General features: G+C 47.3%; 1 protein-coding gene across 2 annotated transcripts in view; it reads left to right on the forward strand.

Moving 5' to 3' along the window:
- CUX2 (cut like homeobox 2) overlaps nt 1-13,838 on the forward strand; it is a 163,974-nt gene extending 150,136 nt beyond the window's left edge. For both annotated transcript variants that reach the window (XM_054997109.1, XM_054997110.1), the window contains 6 exons: nt 119-894; nt 1,939-2,098; nt 7,361-7,630; nt 9,050-9,238; nt 10,693-10,966; nt 12,110-13,838. In XM_054997109.1, coding sequence (XP_054853084.1) covers nt 119-894; nt 1,939-2,098; nt 7,361-7,630; nt 9,050-9,238; nt 10,693-10,966; nt 12,110-12,884 — 2,444 coding nt within the window. In that variant the 3' untranslated portion in view covers nt 12,885-13,838. The remainder of the gene's footprint in view (nt 1-118; nt 895-1,938; nt 2,099-7,360; nt 7,631-9,049; nt 9,239-10,692; nt 10,967-12,109) is intronic.
- Nucleotides 13,839-17,355: the final 3,517 nt, after the last annotated feature.

Here is a 17,355-nt window from a genome sequence, read left to right on the forward strand (position 1 = left end):
CGGAGCAGAGCTGTGGGTGTGTCTTGGCGCATTACGTTTCCATTGGGGTGATTTGGTTGACTACCAGCGACCTCCCGCTTCCCATCCTCATCCATGTTTTTAACTGCTCCGTCCTCAGGGGACACCAAGAACTCCTCAGCGCCCCAGGCTGTCGCCAACGGCACGAGCAACTCGGAGGATGCCATCAAGAACATTCTGGAACAGGCCCGCCGGGAAATGCAGGCGCAGCAGCAAGCCCTGCTCGAGATCGAGTCGGGCGGCTCCAGCAGGCCCCTTGCCACGCCACCCGCAGAACGCGCCACTCTGGCCGCCGTCAGCGAGAACATCGTCCAGGCCTACATCAAGCAAGAGGAGGGCCTTCTGGGCCCAAACGCCAGCGGCAGCATGGCCCAGGCGCCCCTGACGGTGCTCTCCCCGGCCGCCTTTGTGCAGAGCATCATTCGCAAGGTCAAGTCTGAGATCGGGGATGCCGGCTCGTACTTCGACCAGCACTGGGCATCGGAGAGGAGCTTGCTGAGCCGCCCTTACCCCTCGGTGTCACCCTCCCTCTCCTCCTCTTCCAGTTACTCCAGCATGGCCAATGGGCGGGGGTGGCAGCGGGGAGAAGCTGGCGACACCGTCGCAAACGAAGAAGACCTCCCCACTTCCGAGGACGAGCCACACAGGGCGCTAGAGGTCAAGTCGGAAGGGGGCAGCTCGGAGGCCCAGAGCTCCAGCCGCCTGGCTTATTACCCGGCTTATGTGCCCAGGACCCTAAAGCCCACTGTCCCGCCCTTGACGCCGGAGCAGTATGAAATGTACATGTACAGGGAAGTGGACACCTTGGAGCTGACCAGGCAAGTCAAGGAGAAGCTGGCCAAGAACGGGATCTGCCAACGTATCTTCGGGGAAAAGGTACCTCAACGTTGCTGAAAAGTCGGGGCCCAGAAAGTAGCCGGGGACTCCAGAGGCGCCTCCGGTCCCCTGGAGAGGAGGCTAGCGGGAGCTCCATGTGAAAGCGAAGTGGGCAAATAATCAACAAATATGTTTTAAATGCTGAAACTGCCGTTAGCTTAAGAGCGAGGAAAGAAATCATTTAAAAGCCCAAGACTGGGTGGGGTGAGGTGGGGGAGTGCGTGCTGTGAAGCAGCAGCAGACAGGAATGAAGCTCTCTCCACTTGCAGTTTACCACCTTTGGAAAGACAGGACCCTTTCTGCTTCCCAGCGACACCTTCTTAGTCTGATTGCCGTCTTTATGTGTGTGGTTTTTTTGTATTCCTCTTGCGCCTTTCACACACACAATCAGGGCTTTTTTTCAGCCGGAACGCGGAGGAACGGAGTTCTGGAACCTCTTGGAAAATGGTCACATGGCTGGTGGCCCCGCCCCCTGATCTCCAGACAGAGGGGAGTTGAGATTGCCCTTCGCTCCGCTCCAGCAGTGCGGAGGGCAATCTCAACTCCCCTCTGTCTGGAGATCAGGGGGCGGGGCCACCAGCCATGTGACCATTTTCTCCGAATGCAGCCCACTGAGTTCCACCCCCTCTTTCCCCAGAAAAAAAGCCCTGTACACAAAAATGTGGCACGTGCTGAGTGTCCTAATATGGAGACAGCGATGGCAAAAGCTGCTCTTCTCTGTCCCCAGCTGCTGGTCCATAAATGGAATTCTGTTTCCCAAGGATCCCCTCGAAATTTTAGCAGAGCTTTCTTTATCTCATGCGTAGCTTTTGGCCATGCTGCCTTCTCTGGATCTCAGTTACATTCCCCAAGAATTTTCTCTGAACGTTTTGCTAGGTTTCCGTCTTTCCCAAGACGTTCTGGACAATGCAGCCTTCACAGTAACTCTCCCTAAAAATTCCCCTTGGTGTTCCGGCTGAGCCGGTTTCCCCTTCTGCCATTTTGTTGCTATTCTAGAGATGGGGTCTGAGCGTGGACCAAGCCTGCCTCTGTCCTCTGCTGTAGGTGCTGGGGTTATCACAAGGGAGCGTGAGTGACATGCTGTCGCGGCCTAAGCCCTGGAGCAAACTCACCCAAAAAGGGCGCGAACCGTTCATCCGGATGCAGCTGTGGCTCACAGACCAGCTCGGCCAGGGGATCAGCCAGCAGGCCGGCCAGCCTCATGGTAGGTTTTCTGCTGTGGGGCCATAGGGTCAAGCTGAAACTCTAGATCTCAGGTCCCCCCTGTCTTCCGAAGTGGTATGTTCTAATCTGACGCTCCCAGGACTTCCCCTACCCTTCCTTCTGTAACGAGCTTTTGCCCGTGTCTGAAACTAAGCTTCTACTAGCCAAGAGAAAGATGTATTTCTCTCCGGGAGACATTACAGCAATTAGTTTTCAGACCTGTCAAACAGATAAGTTCTTTGAACCAGCTGTTTATCAGTACATTTATTTATATAGGGTTCAATATTGCTTTGCAACTCTTTATCAAACACACAGACACCTGTCTAGAGTTTATTTCACTTTACTGAAAATACACCCTAGTTTTTTAATGAAGCAAGTAATCAAAATATAAACAGCTATTAATATAAATCCTATAAAAACAGAACAAAGAAAGGCAATGAGAAATAAGTTTGCTAACATTTCTTAATAAATCCAAGTTTAACGTACTCAACGTTTCTATGAAATGCATAGGTAAAAATAAGTTCTCACTTAAATTCTCTCAAGAGATTTCTTCCATCAGGACCCTGCCATTCTTTCTGTGTTTGCAATTTTATACCTCATCATATGCAAATATTTAAGGTCTATTCACATGATAGCACAAACAAATAATGATTGGTTTTATGCTTCTCTGAATATTCATAATTTTTATAGTACTGCCTTCCAGTTAGTAAAAAATTACGTTATATTCACATCTGCAAAAGAAAACTATAAATCTCCGAGAAGTGTCAGGAAAAGTTAAGTTGAATGATCACCATTGGTTGAATCTCTGATAGAGGAGCATTAATCTCGACAGAGTCCACTATTTTAATTAACTGTCAAAGGATGAAAGCACACCTGTTAGAATTACCTAACACACAGAAAAAACACACAGACAGTTCATGCAAAGTTTAAAAGTTCATCTAGAGAATACAAGAGTTTGGGCCTAGTATTATTCAGTATTGATTATGTGATTTTACCTATATTGGTATAACACTTCCAGCTTTGGAAGCTCCCTCGATTGAAATATCTCAAGGCCTGTAGGAGGTGGTAATGGCTGTTGGATAAAAAGAAGCATTTAATCTTGAAGGTTGAGAAATCAGACCCATTAACAGAAGGGAATGGTCGAGTTCTGGGAGGGGCAGACAAGAACGTACCATTTTAGAATGCAGGGGAAATATTACATTCCTTAAGGCCCACCTACATCAGCAAGTCTCTGCAAACAGAAGACAGCTTCCCTCTGCAAAGTGCTAGATTTTGTCCTGCGGGGGGAATGTAAACAAATATGCCGTTGTCCACTCTGCCATTTCAAGAGTCTACCTGTGGGAGTCCTACATCGGACTATGTTTTGGGAGCAGTGCCAAAATTGTGGTGGTGGTGGTGTGTTTGTGTGTATAGCTTTGCAGAATGTGAAGTAATTCATACATATTATTTCAGGAATCCTTATAATACCCCTATAATTTAAGGCAGTTATATTATCCCTGTATTGCAAACAAGGAAGGCAAATGCTGGGAGGGTAATATCTCCTGTGGAGTTCATGGCCGAGGATAGGTGTTTCTGGACCGGCCACAGATTACTCAGCACTGCGCCAGTTCGCAAATATCTCATGCCACAAGCGGACTAACCTTCAGGGATGTTGCTGGAGCAATTTGCTTTCTGCGACTTGCTGTACTCCGACAGCAAACCAGTGGAACTACTGTCCACTGTGGAATATAATTCGTTTTCATTTAGTGAGACTTTTTCATTCTACCTTTTCAGTAGTTTTTATAAAAGCAATTTAACTAATCCTAAAAATAGATATTGAAAAACAAGTTTCAACCCAGCAATAAAGCAGTTTAATAAAGAATGTTTTACTTTCTTGTAAGCAGGGCTTTTTTCTGGGAAAAGAGGTGGTGGAACTCAGTGGGTTGCCCTCGGAGAAAATGGTCACATGGCTGGTGGCCCCACCCCCTGATCTCCAGACAGAGGGGAGTCTAGATTGCCCTCCGTGCCGCTCAGCGGCACGGAGGGCAATCTAAACTCCCCTCTGTCTGGAGATCAGGGGGCGGGGCCACCAGCCATGTGACCATTTTCAAGAGGTTCCGGAACTCTGTTCCACCAAATTCCAGCTGAAAAAAAGCCCTGCTTGAAAGTATATTTAACCCTGGGCAGGGCCTCCTGAAAGGAATGCAGTGAGCAAAGAAGCTGATACCTCTCTTAATTTCTTATCCTGCTCCCAGGAGCTTGGGGTGCTATAGTCACAACGATCCTATGAGGTAGTTCAGGGTGAGAAAGAAAGAGTCAGTGGCTGGCCCATTGAGCTTCATCACTGAACCGGGATCAGAAACCAGATTTCCCCAGTCCTAGTCTGTTACTGTTATCACAATATCGCACCAACTCCAAGATAATTCTCTTTTTATTAAGCACAATTTGGGCTTTTTTTCATGAACAAAAATAATTTTTGTTTCTTTCCCTGTTGACTGTGGGATATCCAAACCCCAAACAACAAAAAAGCAAACCGACTGCTCGGTATCCTCCTAATACAGACATGTACGCACCAGTGCGCACATGCACGCAGACAGCACTGCATTTTTAAATTGTTCTTCTTAATAAGACTGCTCCTTACATCTTTCCAAGGCTGGCTGTTTTGACACATCCGCCTCTCTTTCCAGCCTCCTTAATTAGTATGTTCAACAAGATAAAACTGTTGTGCGGCTCCATCAAACGGCTCTTTGAAAAGAATGTTTTCAAAACTTTGTGCCTAGGATTGAGGAGCAACTGAGAGTTTTATGTTAATTGTGCACAGAACTCTCTTTAATCCAAAACTCACACATACACACACACCCCACTATAAGATTTGACATTTCTTCTCTCCTTGCAGCATTTACTAATTTAAGCAATTTATGCCCTGCTTTGGAGAGGCACACCCGTCAACTTACTATTCTACAATAATACCAAGAAGACTAAATATAAATATCAACCAATAAAACAATAAAATGACAGTATAAAATAGAAATGCAAAACAGTGGTGGTACTAAAATATCTATCACAAACCTGCAGCAATAAGAACTGTGTAAAATGTGGCTCCCCCTACATCAAAACCCAGCCTTGGCTATGTTATTAGAAGTTGGCCATGATAGTAAGTGCTGAAAGTATAATTATTTTTCATGTCTCTTTACACCAGGGCTTTTTTTCAGCTGGAACACAGTGGAACGGAGTTCCGGCACCAAGGGCGATTTAAACTTTAAAAAACTCCCCCCCCTTGTTCCAGCTGAACCAAAGTGACATCATTGTGTGGTCCTGTGTTCCACCACTGAGTTCCACCACTTCTTTTCCCAGAAAAAAAGCCCTGCTTTACACATACATATATGTGAATACATATCTGCAGCCTTTGATGTGCCTTGCTCCTCTCTGGCCCAAATGCAAAACTACAAGGAGGAAGATGGTTTCTGCACAGGGACAAGGTTACATAGTTTTCCTTTTGTGGCGGCAACAGGACTTCCACATGTCAGGATTCCCTGCCTCATTCCCCCTGTAGTGGCCACCCTGTCACCTACCGCTTGGCCTTTTTTAGCTCTTTTAAAATTGGCAGTTGAATATATTGTAAGGACATAATCTGGGTCAGGTTCTTTGAATTTCAAGCTTTCTTTAAAGAAAAAAAACCCTAAGGCTCTAGCTCCTTTTATTGTGGAGATATACCTTTCCCATTATATTTCTGAAATGAAATGGACTAGAGACTGACTTTTTTAAAAAAAATGGAAGCTGGGAATTTAGAGAACTTGAGATATGAATTGTTGTAACCAGGGCTTTTTTTCAGCTGGAATGCAGTGGAACGGAGTTCCGGAACCTCTTGAAAATGGTCACATGGCTGGTGGCCCCGCCCCCTGATCTCCAGACAGAGGGGAGTTTAGATTGCCCTCCGCGCCATGGCCACGGTGCAGAGGGCAATCTAAACTCCCCTCTGTCTGGAGATCAGGGGGCGGGGCCACCAGCCATGTGACCATTTTCTCCTAGGGCAATCCACTGAGTTCCACCACCTCTTTTCCCAGAAAAAAGCCCTGGTTGTAACAATATATAACAATATTCAGTTGTTGAATTGAAACAAAAAGTCCAGAGACAGGGTCAGGGAAAGTGGCTGCTGTGTGGGCGGGACCTGGAAACTCAAACCCACACAACAGCTATCCAGGTTTTATTGAGAGCTGAACTACACAAGACGAATCACACGTGTAGAGCACGTGATTGCACTAACTCATGTTTCCCCCGTTACTTTCCTGTTCACTCACACACTTCAGGCACATAGCAGTCGATCCTGTGTACTGACTGGCACGGGTTTCCTCCCTGTTCCTCTGAGACAAGGGATGGTATCCCATGATGTACCTTCTCTTTGTGCATGCTCAAATCTTCCTTGGCAATACATAGCAAATTCAGTAAAATTCTACCATTGTTTCCAATGGGAAACACAATTTGGGGCTTTCCAGGGGCCTGGAAGAGGCTACTTTTGGACCAAATTTTACCAAATTTGTTGGGGACTTACTCCTTACTGTCCTCTAATGACCCCCAAGTTTCATGAAGATTGGACTTCGGGGGCCATTATATGGCCCCCCCAAAGAAGGTGCCCCCAGCCATCTCCAATCACCAATCTTACTGGACATGGGCTCAGCTTGGAAAAATGGGAACATGGGTATGTTGGAGCACCCATATTTCAAAACTCGCATAGGTCATCTCGTGTAGTTTAGCTGTGAGTTCTTTCCCAAAATTTTGCAGCAAAGCAGGTAAGGGAAGCAAAGGAAACATCCCAACAGCATTGAACCTTGAGAAAATAACCTGTATGAAACAGCCACAATGCAACTAGGAATATTCTCTCTTCCCATTAGCTAAGTTGCTTTCAAATACAGTGAGAATGAATAACATCTGCGGAAAAAAGGAGACATTCAAAGAGAACACGCCATGCCTGGCAAATGTATCTTTACAGGCAGCTGTTGGCTGTTAGCGAGTTAAGAAAGATCATGGTGGCATTGATGAAGCCGCTCAAAACCAAGCTTTGTCATCGTGTCTTCTGTGCAGACCCACATGGGAACTTGTTCTGTAGTGCGCAGTAAGACGGGGAGGAAAAGCAATTTCAAACAGTGGTGCAAAAAAATAATAGTAGTGTAATTACTACAAGTCTCGAGGAAAGGTTTGTAGAGGGAGAAAATGCAACCCCTGATTTCAGCCTCCCGCGTTCCACTGACTGTTGCCTGATTTCTCTCTCCCCCTTTTTTGTGTACAGCCAGTCCCGGGGAGGCCCAGTCTTCTCCCTCCCCACCACCCAGTCCTTCTGAGCAAGAGAAAAGCCCCCAGGAACCATTGAGTCTGACCTTGGAAAGCAGCAAAGAAAACCAGCAACCGGAGAGTAGGTCAGCTTCCTCGCTGAGCGGGAAGGTTTGTCCCAACAGCCAGGCATCTGTGGGCATCCAGGAAATTGTGGCCATGTCTCCGGAGCTGGACACGTACTCCATCACCAAGAAGGTCAAGGAGGTCTTGACAGATAACAACCTCGGTATGGATCCTTGAGGAGTCCCCCAGCAGACGATGGCAGGATAGGGGGAATGCAGGCCAGCTGGGCAGAGGGAGGGAGGGAAGCCACAAAGAACTCTTGGCCACAGCTCTAGGGAAACCAAACCACAGTCCGCTGGGCTCCTGGACCGGGAATCCACGCTCCAAAATGCTGTTTGTAGTCTAGATGTCTTCAGGCAGCAGATTTCTTTAAGCAACACTCTATGAAGAAGAGGCAACAACCTCTGTTCTGATGGCAGATCATGGCATGTTATCACATCTGAACAACCAAACGATCTGCTGCAAATCTTGGAAGTCTTTCACTAGCTTGGCCACACACAAGGGGAGCGGGGAGGTAACCTGGGGGGGGTGCGTCTGCAACCATCTCAGTTTGTGGGACTGCAAAACTGACTCTAGAAGACTTACCAGAAGACAGACACGGAGAAAGGGCATTACAACTCAAAGCCAAAAAGTTAGAATTAATTTTTTTAAAAGGATGGAGCTAGAAAAATATTTTGCCTGCTCCACCTTTTAGCACTCCCCCTCCAGTGGTATTGCTAATGAAACACAATGACTGCTCTCAGCCAGGGTCACAAAATGCGCCCCCCCACCCCACCCGCAGAATCAGCAGCAAGCTGGGGGTGGGGCTGGCAGAGACACGTGCTCACTGCTGTCTACTTCCCCACTCCACCCTCATAGAGTTAGCTGTGTTAGTCTGTAGTAGCAAAATAGTAAAGAGTCCAGTAGCACCTTTAAGACTAACCAACTTTATTGTAGCATAAGCTTTGGAGAGCCACAGCTCTCTTCATCAGATGCATCATCAGCTTTTGAGAACCACAGCTCTCTTCGTCAGATGCATCGTCAGATGCATCTGACAAAGAGAGCTGTGGTTCTCGAAAGCTTATGCTACAATAAAGTTGGTTAGTCTTAAAGGTGTTACTGGACTCTTTACTATCTTGCCACCCCACCCTGTCTCTCAATTCATTGCACTGGGTCTGTTTTTGGTCACCCTTCCCACACAGCTGAGCCATGGAGCACAGTGTGCCTGGCTTAGCTGTGAACTGAAAAAAAGCCCCGAATGGTTGTGGGAGGTGGGTTGGATGCAGAGCTGAGCTTGGTCATTTTGAAGACAGAGCTTCCATGGGGAAACTCCACGTGCAGCCAGCCAGCATTTCCCCTTTTAAGTCTTGCTGAAAGGGAAAAGCTCTATCCACCGTGCTGGGAAAGAGCATGACATAGGATGGAAGCTCCCAGAATGGAGGCATCCAGCTGTGCACAGAAGGGAAAAGCCCCATGTGGAATTGACCGATATTTGCCTTGCATCGGTGAGGGTGGCTTCCAAGACAATAGCAATGTCCAAACAGCTTCTCGCGCACTGCTGGACACTTTGTGCTCTCACTTTCCACTTTGTCTCTCCCACCAGGCCAGCGACTTTTTGGAGAGAGTATTCTGGGTCTGACCCAGGGATCAGTCTCTGACCTCCTTTCGAGGCCCAAGCCGTGGCACAAACTGAGCTTAAAAGGGAGGGAACCCTTTGTCCGTATGCAGCTGTGGTTGAATGATCCACACAACGTTGAAAAGCTCCGGGACATGAAGAAGTTGGAGAAGAAAGGTGAGGATCTGGGACCCAAGGCCATATCCACAGTGGAGCACTTGCTCTTCCCCTCTACAGATGACACCATCTGCGGAGATGCTGCGTCTCCAGTGCTGAATGGAGAGATGCACAAAGGCACTGAGCCTGTGTTAGGCTTCCCCTCCTATTTGCTCTTAGCTAATGAATTGCGTTATATGTTCAGGACGCTTATCCACAAAAGCAGATGTCTGATTTTTTGCAGTGGCAGGATTTTCCAAATGTTATTTCACTTCCTAGCATAAGCAGGCAGTGTTCTCTCTTCAAAGCGCTGACTGACTTGCTATTGCACACGGTGTGCAGCTGTTTCTCACCTTTGTTGCCCATCTCAGTACTGAGCAATCTTGCCTGTGATCCTAGATTGTTTCTCAAAACGTCAGAATGTTGCAGATTTCTCCTTAATGTGCAGTTTATATTCTGCAACAAATTTGTGTGTGGGGGGGTGTTCTTTTAAATTATGGATCTGTGGTAAACACCTCATTTATTTGGAACACTCCCTTGTATCTGTGAATATGCTGTTTGTGGTTCCCAAGTATAAAATCCGCAAATATTTGGTGCATCCCTAAAATGCACACCTGTGTTCGTGTGCATCTCCTAATCCAATACCACCTGGTGGCTCAGGAGCGAAACGCAGCTGTTCTGATCACGGCTTCCCAATATGGCACCTGCCCCATGTTCCAGGAAAGTGGGCAAAGCCATTGACCCGTGGAGCTTAGCAGGTGGCTTCCACCTTGAAACAGCCACTGCTGGAGGGACTGGAGGATGATGGGTAAGCTGTGCGCCCCCTTGAGCACCGTCCATGCCAGAGGTGGATGTCAAGGGACCGTCTTCGCCCACAGTCCCTCCATTCTTTGCTCCCTCTGCATTCTCATCTCATCACTCGTGCAGCTGTTGGGGAGAGAGTGAGAGAAGCGAGTGGAGAGCTACTGCCATCACGGCCGCAACCCAGAAGAAGAGCAAAGCAGCCACAACAGGGTGGTGGTGGTTTTACCGTCTTTCTTCCCCTGCCAGCAGGCATTCCTCTGGGTGCCTTGGCAATCTCATCCCCCCCAATTCACTGTGCCTCATGCAGGGGGGGGGGAGTGAGAAGGCAGAGAGAGGAGCCCTTCTCCGCACGCCAAATACACAAGGCTCAGTAGCGGTGGGGAGAGACAATTCTATACGAGCCGAGGCACTTCGGTCATTAAAAAGGTTACAGTATAGTTATATTATTTTGTGTGTGTGTGTGTGTTGGCTTAGCACACAGGGCATCCATCTTTGGTGCATGTTAATTGCGAATGTGGCCCTCCGTGAATTGTGGAATGAGTACTATTGATCCACTCAGTTCATGTTTGCTCATGAGACATTCCTCCTGGACTGTAAGCAGCAAACACTTGAGGAACTGAGAATATAAGAACATCTCTTAAAGGTTAGTTGCTTTTCTGTTCTATTTGTAGCATATTTGAAGCGCCGCTATGGACTGATCACTACCAGTTCAGACAGCGAGTCTCCCCACACCCGCTCCGAATGCCCCAGCCCAAGCCTCCAGTCCCAAGATCTTAGCCTCCTGCAAATGAAGAAGCCCAGAGTGGTCCTGGCTCCAGAAGAGAAAGAGGCCCTCAAAAAGGCCTACCAGCTGGAGCCGTACCCTTCCCAACAGACCATTGAGTTGCTCTCTTTCCAGCTGAATCTCAAGACCAACACCGTGATCAACTGGTTCCATAACTACAGGTACAGAATGGGCCAGGGGAGCACCCCTCTTCTCTGCCATGCCGTATAGCAGCTCCACCTGGGTGGTTGTTTCTCCAAGCAGAGAGCAGAGTTTCAGTAAAATTAATAGATCAGAGTGGGTAACCACGTTAGTCTGTCTGTAGCAGTAGAAAAGAGCAAGAGTCCAGTAGCACTTATAAGACCAACAAAATTGTGGTAGGGGATGAGTTTTGTGAGTCACAGCTTCAGATACCTGAAGAATTGGAAGTATCTGACGAAGTGAGCTGTGACTCATGAAAGCTCATACTCTACCACAAATTCTGTTAGTCTTATAGGTGCTACTGGACTCTTGTTCTTTTCTATCTGATGAAGTGAGCTGTGACTCACGGAAGCTCACACCCTACCACAAATTTTGTTAGTCTTATAGGTGCTACTGGACTCTTGCTCTTTTCTATCTGACGAAGTGAGCTGTGACTCATGGAAGCTCACACCCTACCACAAATTTTGTTAGTCTTATAGGTGCTACTGGACTCTTGTTCTTTTCTATCTGACGAAGTGAGCTGTGACTCATGGAAGCTCACACCCTACCACAAATTTTGGTAGTCTTATAGGTGCTACTGGACTCTTGTTCTTTTCTGTCTGACAAAGTGAGCTGTGACTCACGGAAGCTCACACCCTACCACAAATTTTGTTAGTCTTATAGGTGCTACTGGACTCTTGCTCTTTTCTAAAATTTATAGGTTCACTTGCTGACCATTAAAGAAATGACCTCAAAGGGCACTGCAGCGCACTCTCACGCTGTTTGCTCAACTCTAGTGCAGACCAGATGAAGTCGCAAAGGGGTAGCAGGTTACTGGTAGTATTAACTGTTCTTGTGAACTTGTGACAGCTTTATTGTCGTTGCTTTTCGCTTTTGTCGTCATTGCAACTCACTGTGGTATGGCATGTTTATTCCCATTTGAGAGACCAGGCATTCTGGCTGAGAGAGAGAGAGAGAGACTGGTCCAAGCCCACATAAAGAGTCACTGGCAGAGGAGAGACTTCAGCCCAGGGTCTCCTACGTCCACCCCCAGTGTGCTCTCTATCCCCTGGACCACAGTGGCTCTCGTTCTTGGTAAAATTTAGGAACCTGCCTTGTGAGCCACACTACCTTTTCTTTGGCAGGTCCCGGATGCGCCGAGAGATGCTGGTGGAGGGAGCTCAAGATGACACGGATCTGGAGCAGTGCATGACCCCGGCTGGCAACTCGCTCAAGGGCCCCCATCCCCAGAGTCCCGACTCAGAAGAAGAGGACAGGAAACCGACATTCAGGGATGCGGAATGCCAAGGGGGAAATGAGCTGCGGGTCCAGGTCAAGGAAGAGCAGGTGGAGGCTGGTGAGAAGGAGGCCTGTTCAAACCACAGGGATCCCAGTAGCCTGCATGGAGAGACAGAGCCTCTTTCTGGATCAGTCCTCAAAGAAGAACAGATGGAAGCAGCATGTACAGAAGGCCCAAACGAGCCTCCCAGCCTCACATGGGGCAGCGCCCCGCATAGCAAAAATGCTCCCGATTATTCCTCTTTGCATAACCCCCTGGAGTCGGACAGTGGCGAGAGGCCTCACCCTGACCCCATTAGCTTTAAATCTGCTTCCGAGTCCTCCCGCTGCAGTTTGGAGGTCTCCCTGAACTCTCCGTCGGCAGCCTCCTCTCCAGGCCTCATGATGTCTGTCTCTCCCGTCCCGTCCTCTTCTGCCCCCATCTCCCCATCGCCACCAAGCACAGTGGCTGCCAAAGCGCAGAGCTTGAGTCCTGCCACAGACACGGGTTGTGTTGCCCAGAACGCCAGGCTGCCTACGAACATCCAGCGACGGCACGAGAAGATGGCAAACCTCAACAGCATCATTCACAGGCTAGAAAGGGCAGCTAATCGAGACGAGGCCCTGGAATGGGAATTCTGACGCGAACTCTGTGGGATGTGCTAACAAAGCAGGGGACCAGAGTGGAGTGTACATAGAAATATATATATAGAAATATATATATATATGTATACACACACACAAACACACATATATATTTTATTAATTTCGTCAAGGATTGAGGAAGAAACAAAAAAACCCAGCTCCATTTTGTTGGGGGGAAATTATTAACAGCGACTCCCATTAACTCTTTTTTCTTAGCTCCTGGCAGGAAAATGAAAACTTGACTTTTCATTTGTTTGTTTTTAAATGTGAAAGCAAAACAAAACAAAAAAACCCTGGGAACACTTTTAGAAGAAAAAAATTAAAATAATATTTATAGACCTCTTTTAGATATTTTAATAAAAGGAACCTTTGGAATTTATTAACAGCTCAAGCTGCTTTGATATTAAAAGATAGCTATAAACTGTATCAGTTGTGTCATTAAATGTCCACTGAAGTCCTGTAGTTTGCCACTGGATGAGATTAAAAATTAAAAAGATGTAACCCGACTCGTTGATCAAAGCCATCGAGAAGCGCCCCGAGACTGAAATGTTACTACACTTAAAAGTCGCCAGAGGGGGTACATTTTTCCCCACCTTTGTCTGTAAGACACCTCATTGCTACGACCTTTCCGGAGACTTGTCTTATAGTCCGCAAAGACTCTAAATTTGGAATCTGCGATGCCAACCTAAATCCATTATTTAGTTCTGGTGGTATGTTTTGAAACCCCTTTTTTGTAACGCAGGAAAAAAAAAAGTGTTGCGTGCCGTTGTATATGTTGTAGAAATATGTTTCCCATAGCCTTCTTGAACAAGATGTAGCATGGTTTCAGAACTGATTCCTTAGTCCTTATGCTTCCTCTAGCTAGCAACCCTTGAGAAACCGAAAGAAAGGTACATGTGAGAAGAAAACTCAAGAAAAAGAAGCGTTCAGCAGCAGCTGGAGGCAAACTTATTTCTGCCAACTACTGAAATCTTTCATATTTCAAAAAGGTGCATTTGGCAGCTTGGAAGTCTGTGATCAGTTTGGTTTGGCAAAGATAGACTTGAATGATAACCAAGACAAACTCCTACCAATTTATATTTTTCTGTGCATGAAAATCACAGGAAGGAGCAAAAATTGAGGGGCCTGCCAGTTGGAGCACTGAAGTTTTAAAATTCTTGACCCATTCTAGAACCCCCATGCCATCTGATGTGTGCCCCGAACTCTTGCCGATATGAACTCCCCCTGTTCATCTCAGTGGAGGCCTGTGCCTGGTAGAACGGGGGGCATCCTGGAGCTCTACTGTGTATCAAAGGGCGGGGGGCAGTGTTAGTTGCGATATGTGGTGAATGGCAAGGGTTAGGTGTTGCTTACAGTCCTTACTGGATTGCCACTCAAGCCAGGGATCTCGTATTTCTGAAAACTTCCTGAAAACTAATGCTTTCACTGCTTGGTTTTCATTTAAAAATATATCAAGTTTCTAGTCCTTGTTGCTGTGGAAAGCAGCAGTGCCTGTTGGAATCTCAGAAGCTGAGGGTCACTAAGCACAATATCACGGGGGGTGGGGTGGGGGAGGTAGTTGTGAATTTCCTGCATCATGCAGTGGGTTGGACTAGATGACCCCGGAGATCCCTTCCGATTCTATGATTCTATGATCCAGTGGTCAGGAAGTGTTGGAGCTTTAGTATTTTGTACATAGGATTTTTCAGTGACAGTTCCCTGGACCCCACCTCTACAGTTCTTTTCCTCTAGCTGCCTTGAAAGTGCATATCCTTAAAAAATGGTCTTTGAAAGCCATACGCAACTATGCACGTATCTATTCTACATGCTACCAATTGTATAAAACCTAATAATAATAATGTGCTTATATACCACTCTTCCTGACAGATTAGTGCCCCACCCAGAGCAGTGAACAAGTTAGTGTTGTTATTATCCCCACAATACAGCTGGGGAGCTGGGGCTGAGTGGCGTACCCAAGGCCACCTCCTGAGCTCACGGCAGTAGTGGGATTCAAACCAGCAGAGTTCTGATTTGCAGCCGAACCACTGTGCTACCGCAGTTCTCATGAATACCAAACTAAGCAAGATGCTGGAAGATCCAGGAATGGATTTCCCAGGCTTTTGAATTGGTGAGCAGCGGCTTTAAGGACTGCAATTCAGCGAGGATGCAGCAAGCGGAAAGGAACTGTTCCCCCGTGCCATTTTCCTAACTTCAGTCGTACACACACAAAAACCTGCATCACCTGTATGATTCTCCAAATGAAGTAAACTGTTTCAGAAAGGAGGGGCATGTGTGAGGTTGGGAAAACAGCATAGTGGGCAGGGCGACACTCTTTGCCATAAGCACAGCCCTGATCGGAATTGGGGTGGTGGTGGTAATGGGGTATCAGTTTTGGGATTTTCCAGCACCCCTCTTTGATACACCCTGAGATAACAAAATGGCATAAGAAACCGTAATAAATTAGTGGAATATAATATGCAAAAAAAAAAGTTTCTGCTAATTTACATTAATCTGTTTGGATTGCAGAATTTGATTCGCCCTACTACAAAACTGGCAGAGAGAGGCTGCAAACAGATGGGCGCAGCTGAATCTTACAGAACCATACTTGGGGCTGCAGCATACGTTTAGCTGACAGTGGACAAAGCATGGAGGTACTACTGTGTAGAAGAGAGACGAGAAATCCCTCCCTTTGGTGAACTTTGGTCATTGATTCTACCCCGCCTCCAGAGGAAGGGATTTCTCCTTGTCTCCAGATAAAGGCTAGCTCATTTCTTAATCTGACAAGCACATTGCCCAGTTGCCTAATGGGTGATTCAGAGGCCCGTCATCTTGCCCCAAGCACCTGCCATTTGTAGTGGTGGCAAGCTTTTGCGGTGGCTGGGAAGAACAAGGGCTTGCAGATGGCAGCCACTGCAAGCCAGGTAGGGGGAAATGGGTAAGAGGTTAGGAAGGCCGAGATGGGCCTGCAGACCAGAGGAAGAGGAACAGAGCTCCGGGATGCCTCTTCTCCCAATAGTAAAGAGTCCAGTAGCACCTTTAAGACTAACCAACTTTATTGTGGCGTAAGCTTTCAAGAACCACAGCTCTCTTCGTCAGATGTATCTGACGAAGAGAGCTGTGGTTCTCGAAAGCTTATGCCACAATAAAGTTGGTTAAAGGTGCTATTGGACTGTCCTTGCTGCCTGTGTGTGTGATCACATTAACCCTTCCACATATGTTGCTCCCTCCCCCACTTCGGTAGAATAAAATCTGCAGAATTGGGATGTTCCCCCTGCTGTTGTCTGAGTGCTACTTAAAAAGGAGGACGGATGGGAGTTCCGTGTCTGTCACGCCTATTTCCCAAATTTCTGACAGTTGCCACATTTTCTTTTTCTGATTGACATTGGAGCTCCACCCCCCCCCTTATGCCCCCAAACATTTACCTTTAGATCATGTGTGGGCTGAGTAACATAGAAGGTGGGAGATCCACGATCTCTTCCTGTTGTACTGCTTAACCTGCAGTGGAAGGGACAATTCTCCCCTAAAGAGAGTCGAGAACTGCTTATTTAGAGCCAAGCTACAAGTGACGCCTGACACAGGTTGGACACTTGTCAGCTTCCCTCAAGTTTTGATGGGAAATGTAGGCATCCTGGTCTTGCAGCTGTAATGGAGAGCCAAGCTGTAAAACCAGGACACCTACATTTCCCATCAAAACTTGAGGGAAGCTGACAAGTGCCCAACCTGTGTAAGGCGTCACTTGTAGCTTGGCTCTTAGTCCTAGAAACCTGGGGGCTGCTTGTTTTCAGCTCTTCAGAGGACATGGCTGTTCGTGTGGAGCTTTCTGCCAGGGGTAGGTGGTGATGGTAAAACCCTACGCCTGGAGCAAGCTGAACTGTGCCCTCCACTGTGCCACCATTCTGTGGCACTGCCTGCACCATGGCAGCAGACCTTAGATTATTTTCCCCCACTGCCCTAGTGGCCTGCTAGGGCAGCAGCCCGCCCAAACTTTCCTGGTAAGTTAAAGGGCCAGACCGCCCCGTTTCTGCCCAACTGCTATTCTGTTCAGCGTTATGAATTAAAACTCTTGCAAGGTGAAGATAATTTCAAAAGGACAGGCCAAGAAGGCCGTCGCCCGAGCTTTGAGGTCCTGCGTTGGAGAAGGGGTGTTTTCTTTCTCACTGTATGCAGTTTTATCAAGACGGAGAATATTTTACATATACTTGGCCCAGTCCATTTGGCCCTCTGAAGGCATGGGGAAACTCGTCTACCCAGGTTTTAGCTGCTCCTGAAAAAGTTTTACTGAAGTTAGTTGCTTGCAAGCTGCCAGGAAATGGATTGTTGATTCAGTTCCATTGACTTTCTCCCCTGACCACACTAGAGATTTGCTGTTGTGGAACAGGATTTGAACTAAGCACTTAGGTATCGTCTTTTGAACCCGGAGAGGAATCCTATTGTACTTACAGCTGGTGGGATGTCAGTCACCTTTTCTTAGGTTCATGTACTGTACTTT

Source organism: Eublepharis macularius, chromosome 13 (assembly GCF_028583425.1).
Source record: "Eublepharis macularius isolate TG4126 chromosome 13, MPM_Emac_v1.0, whole genome shotgun sequence".
NCBI lineage: Eukaryota > Metazoa > Chordata > Lepidosauria > Squamata > Eublepharidae > Eublepharis > Eublepharis macularius.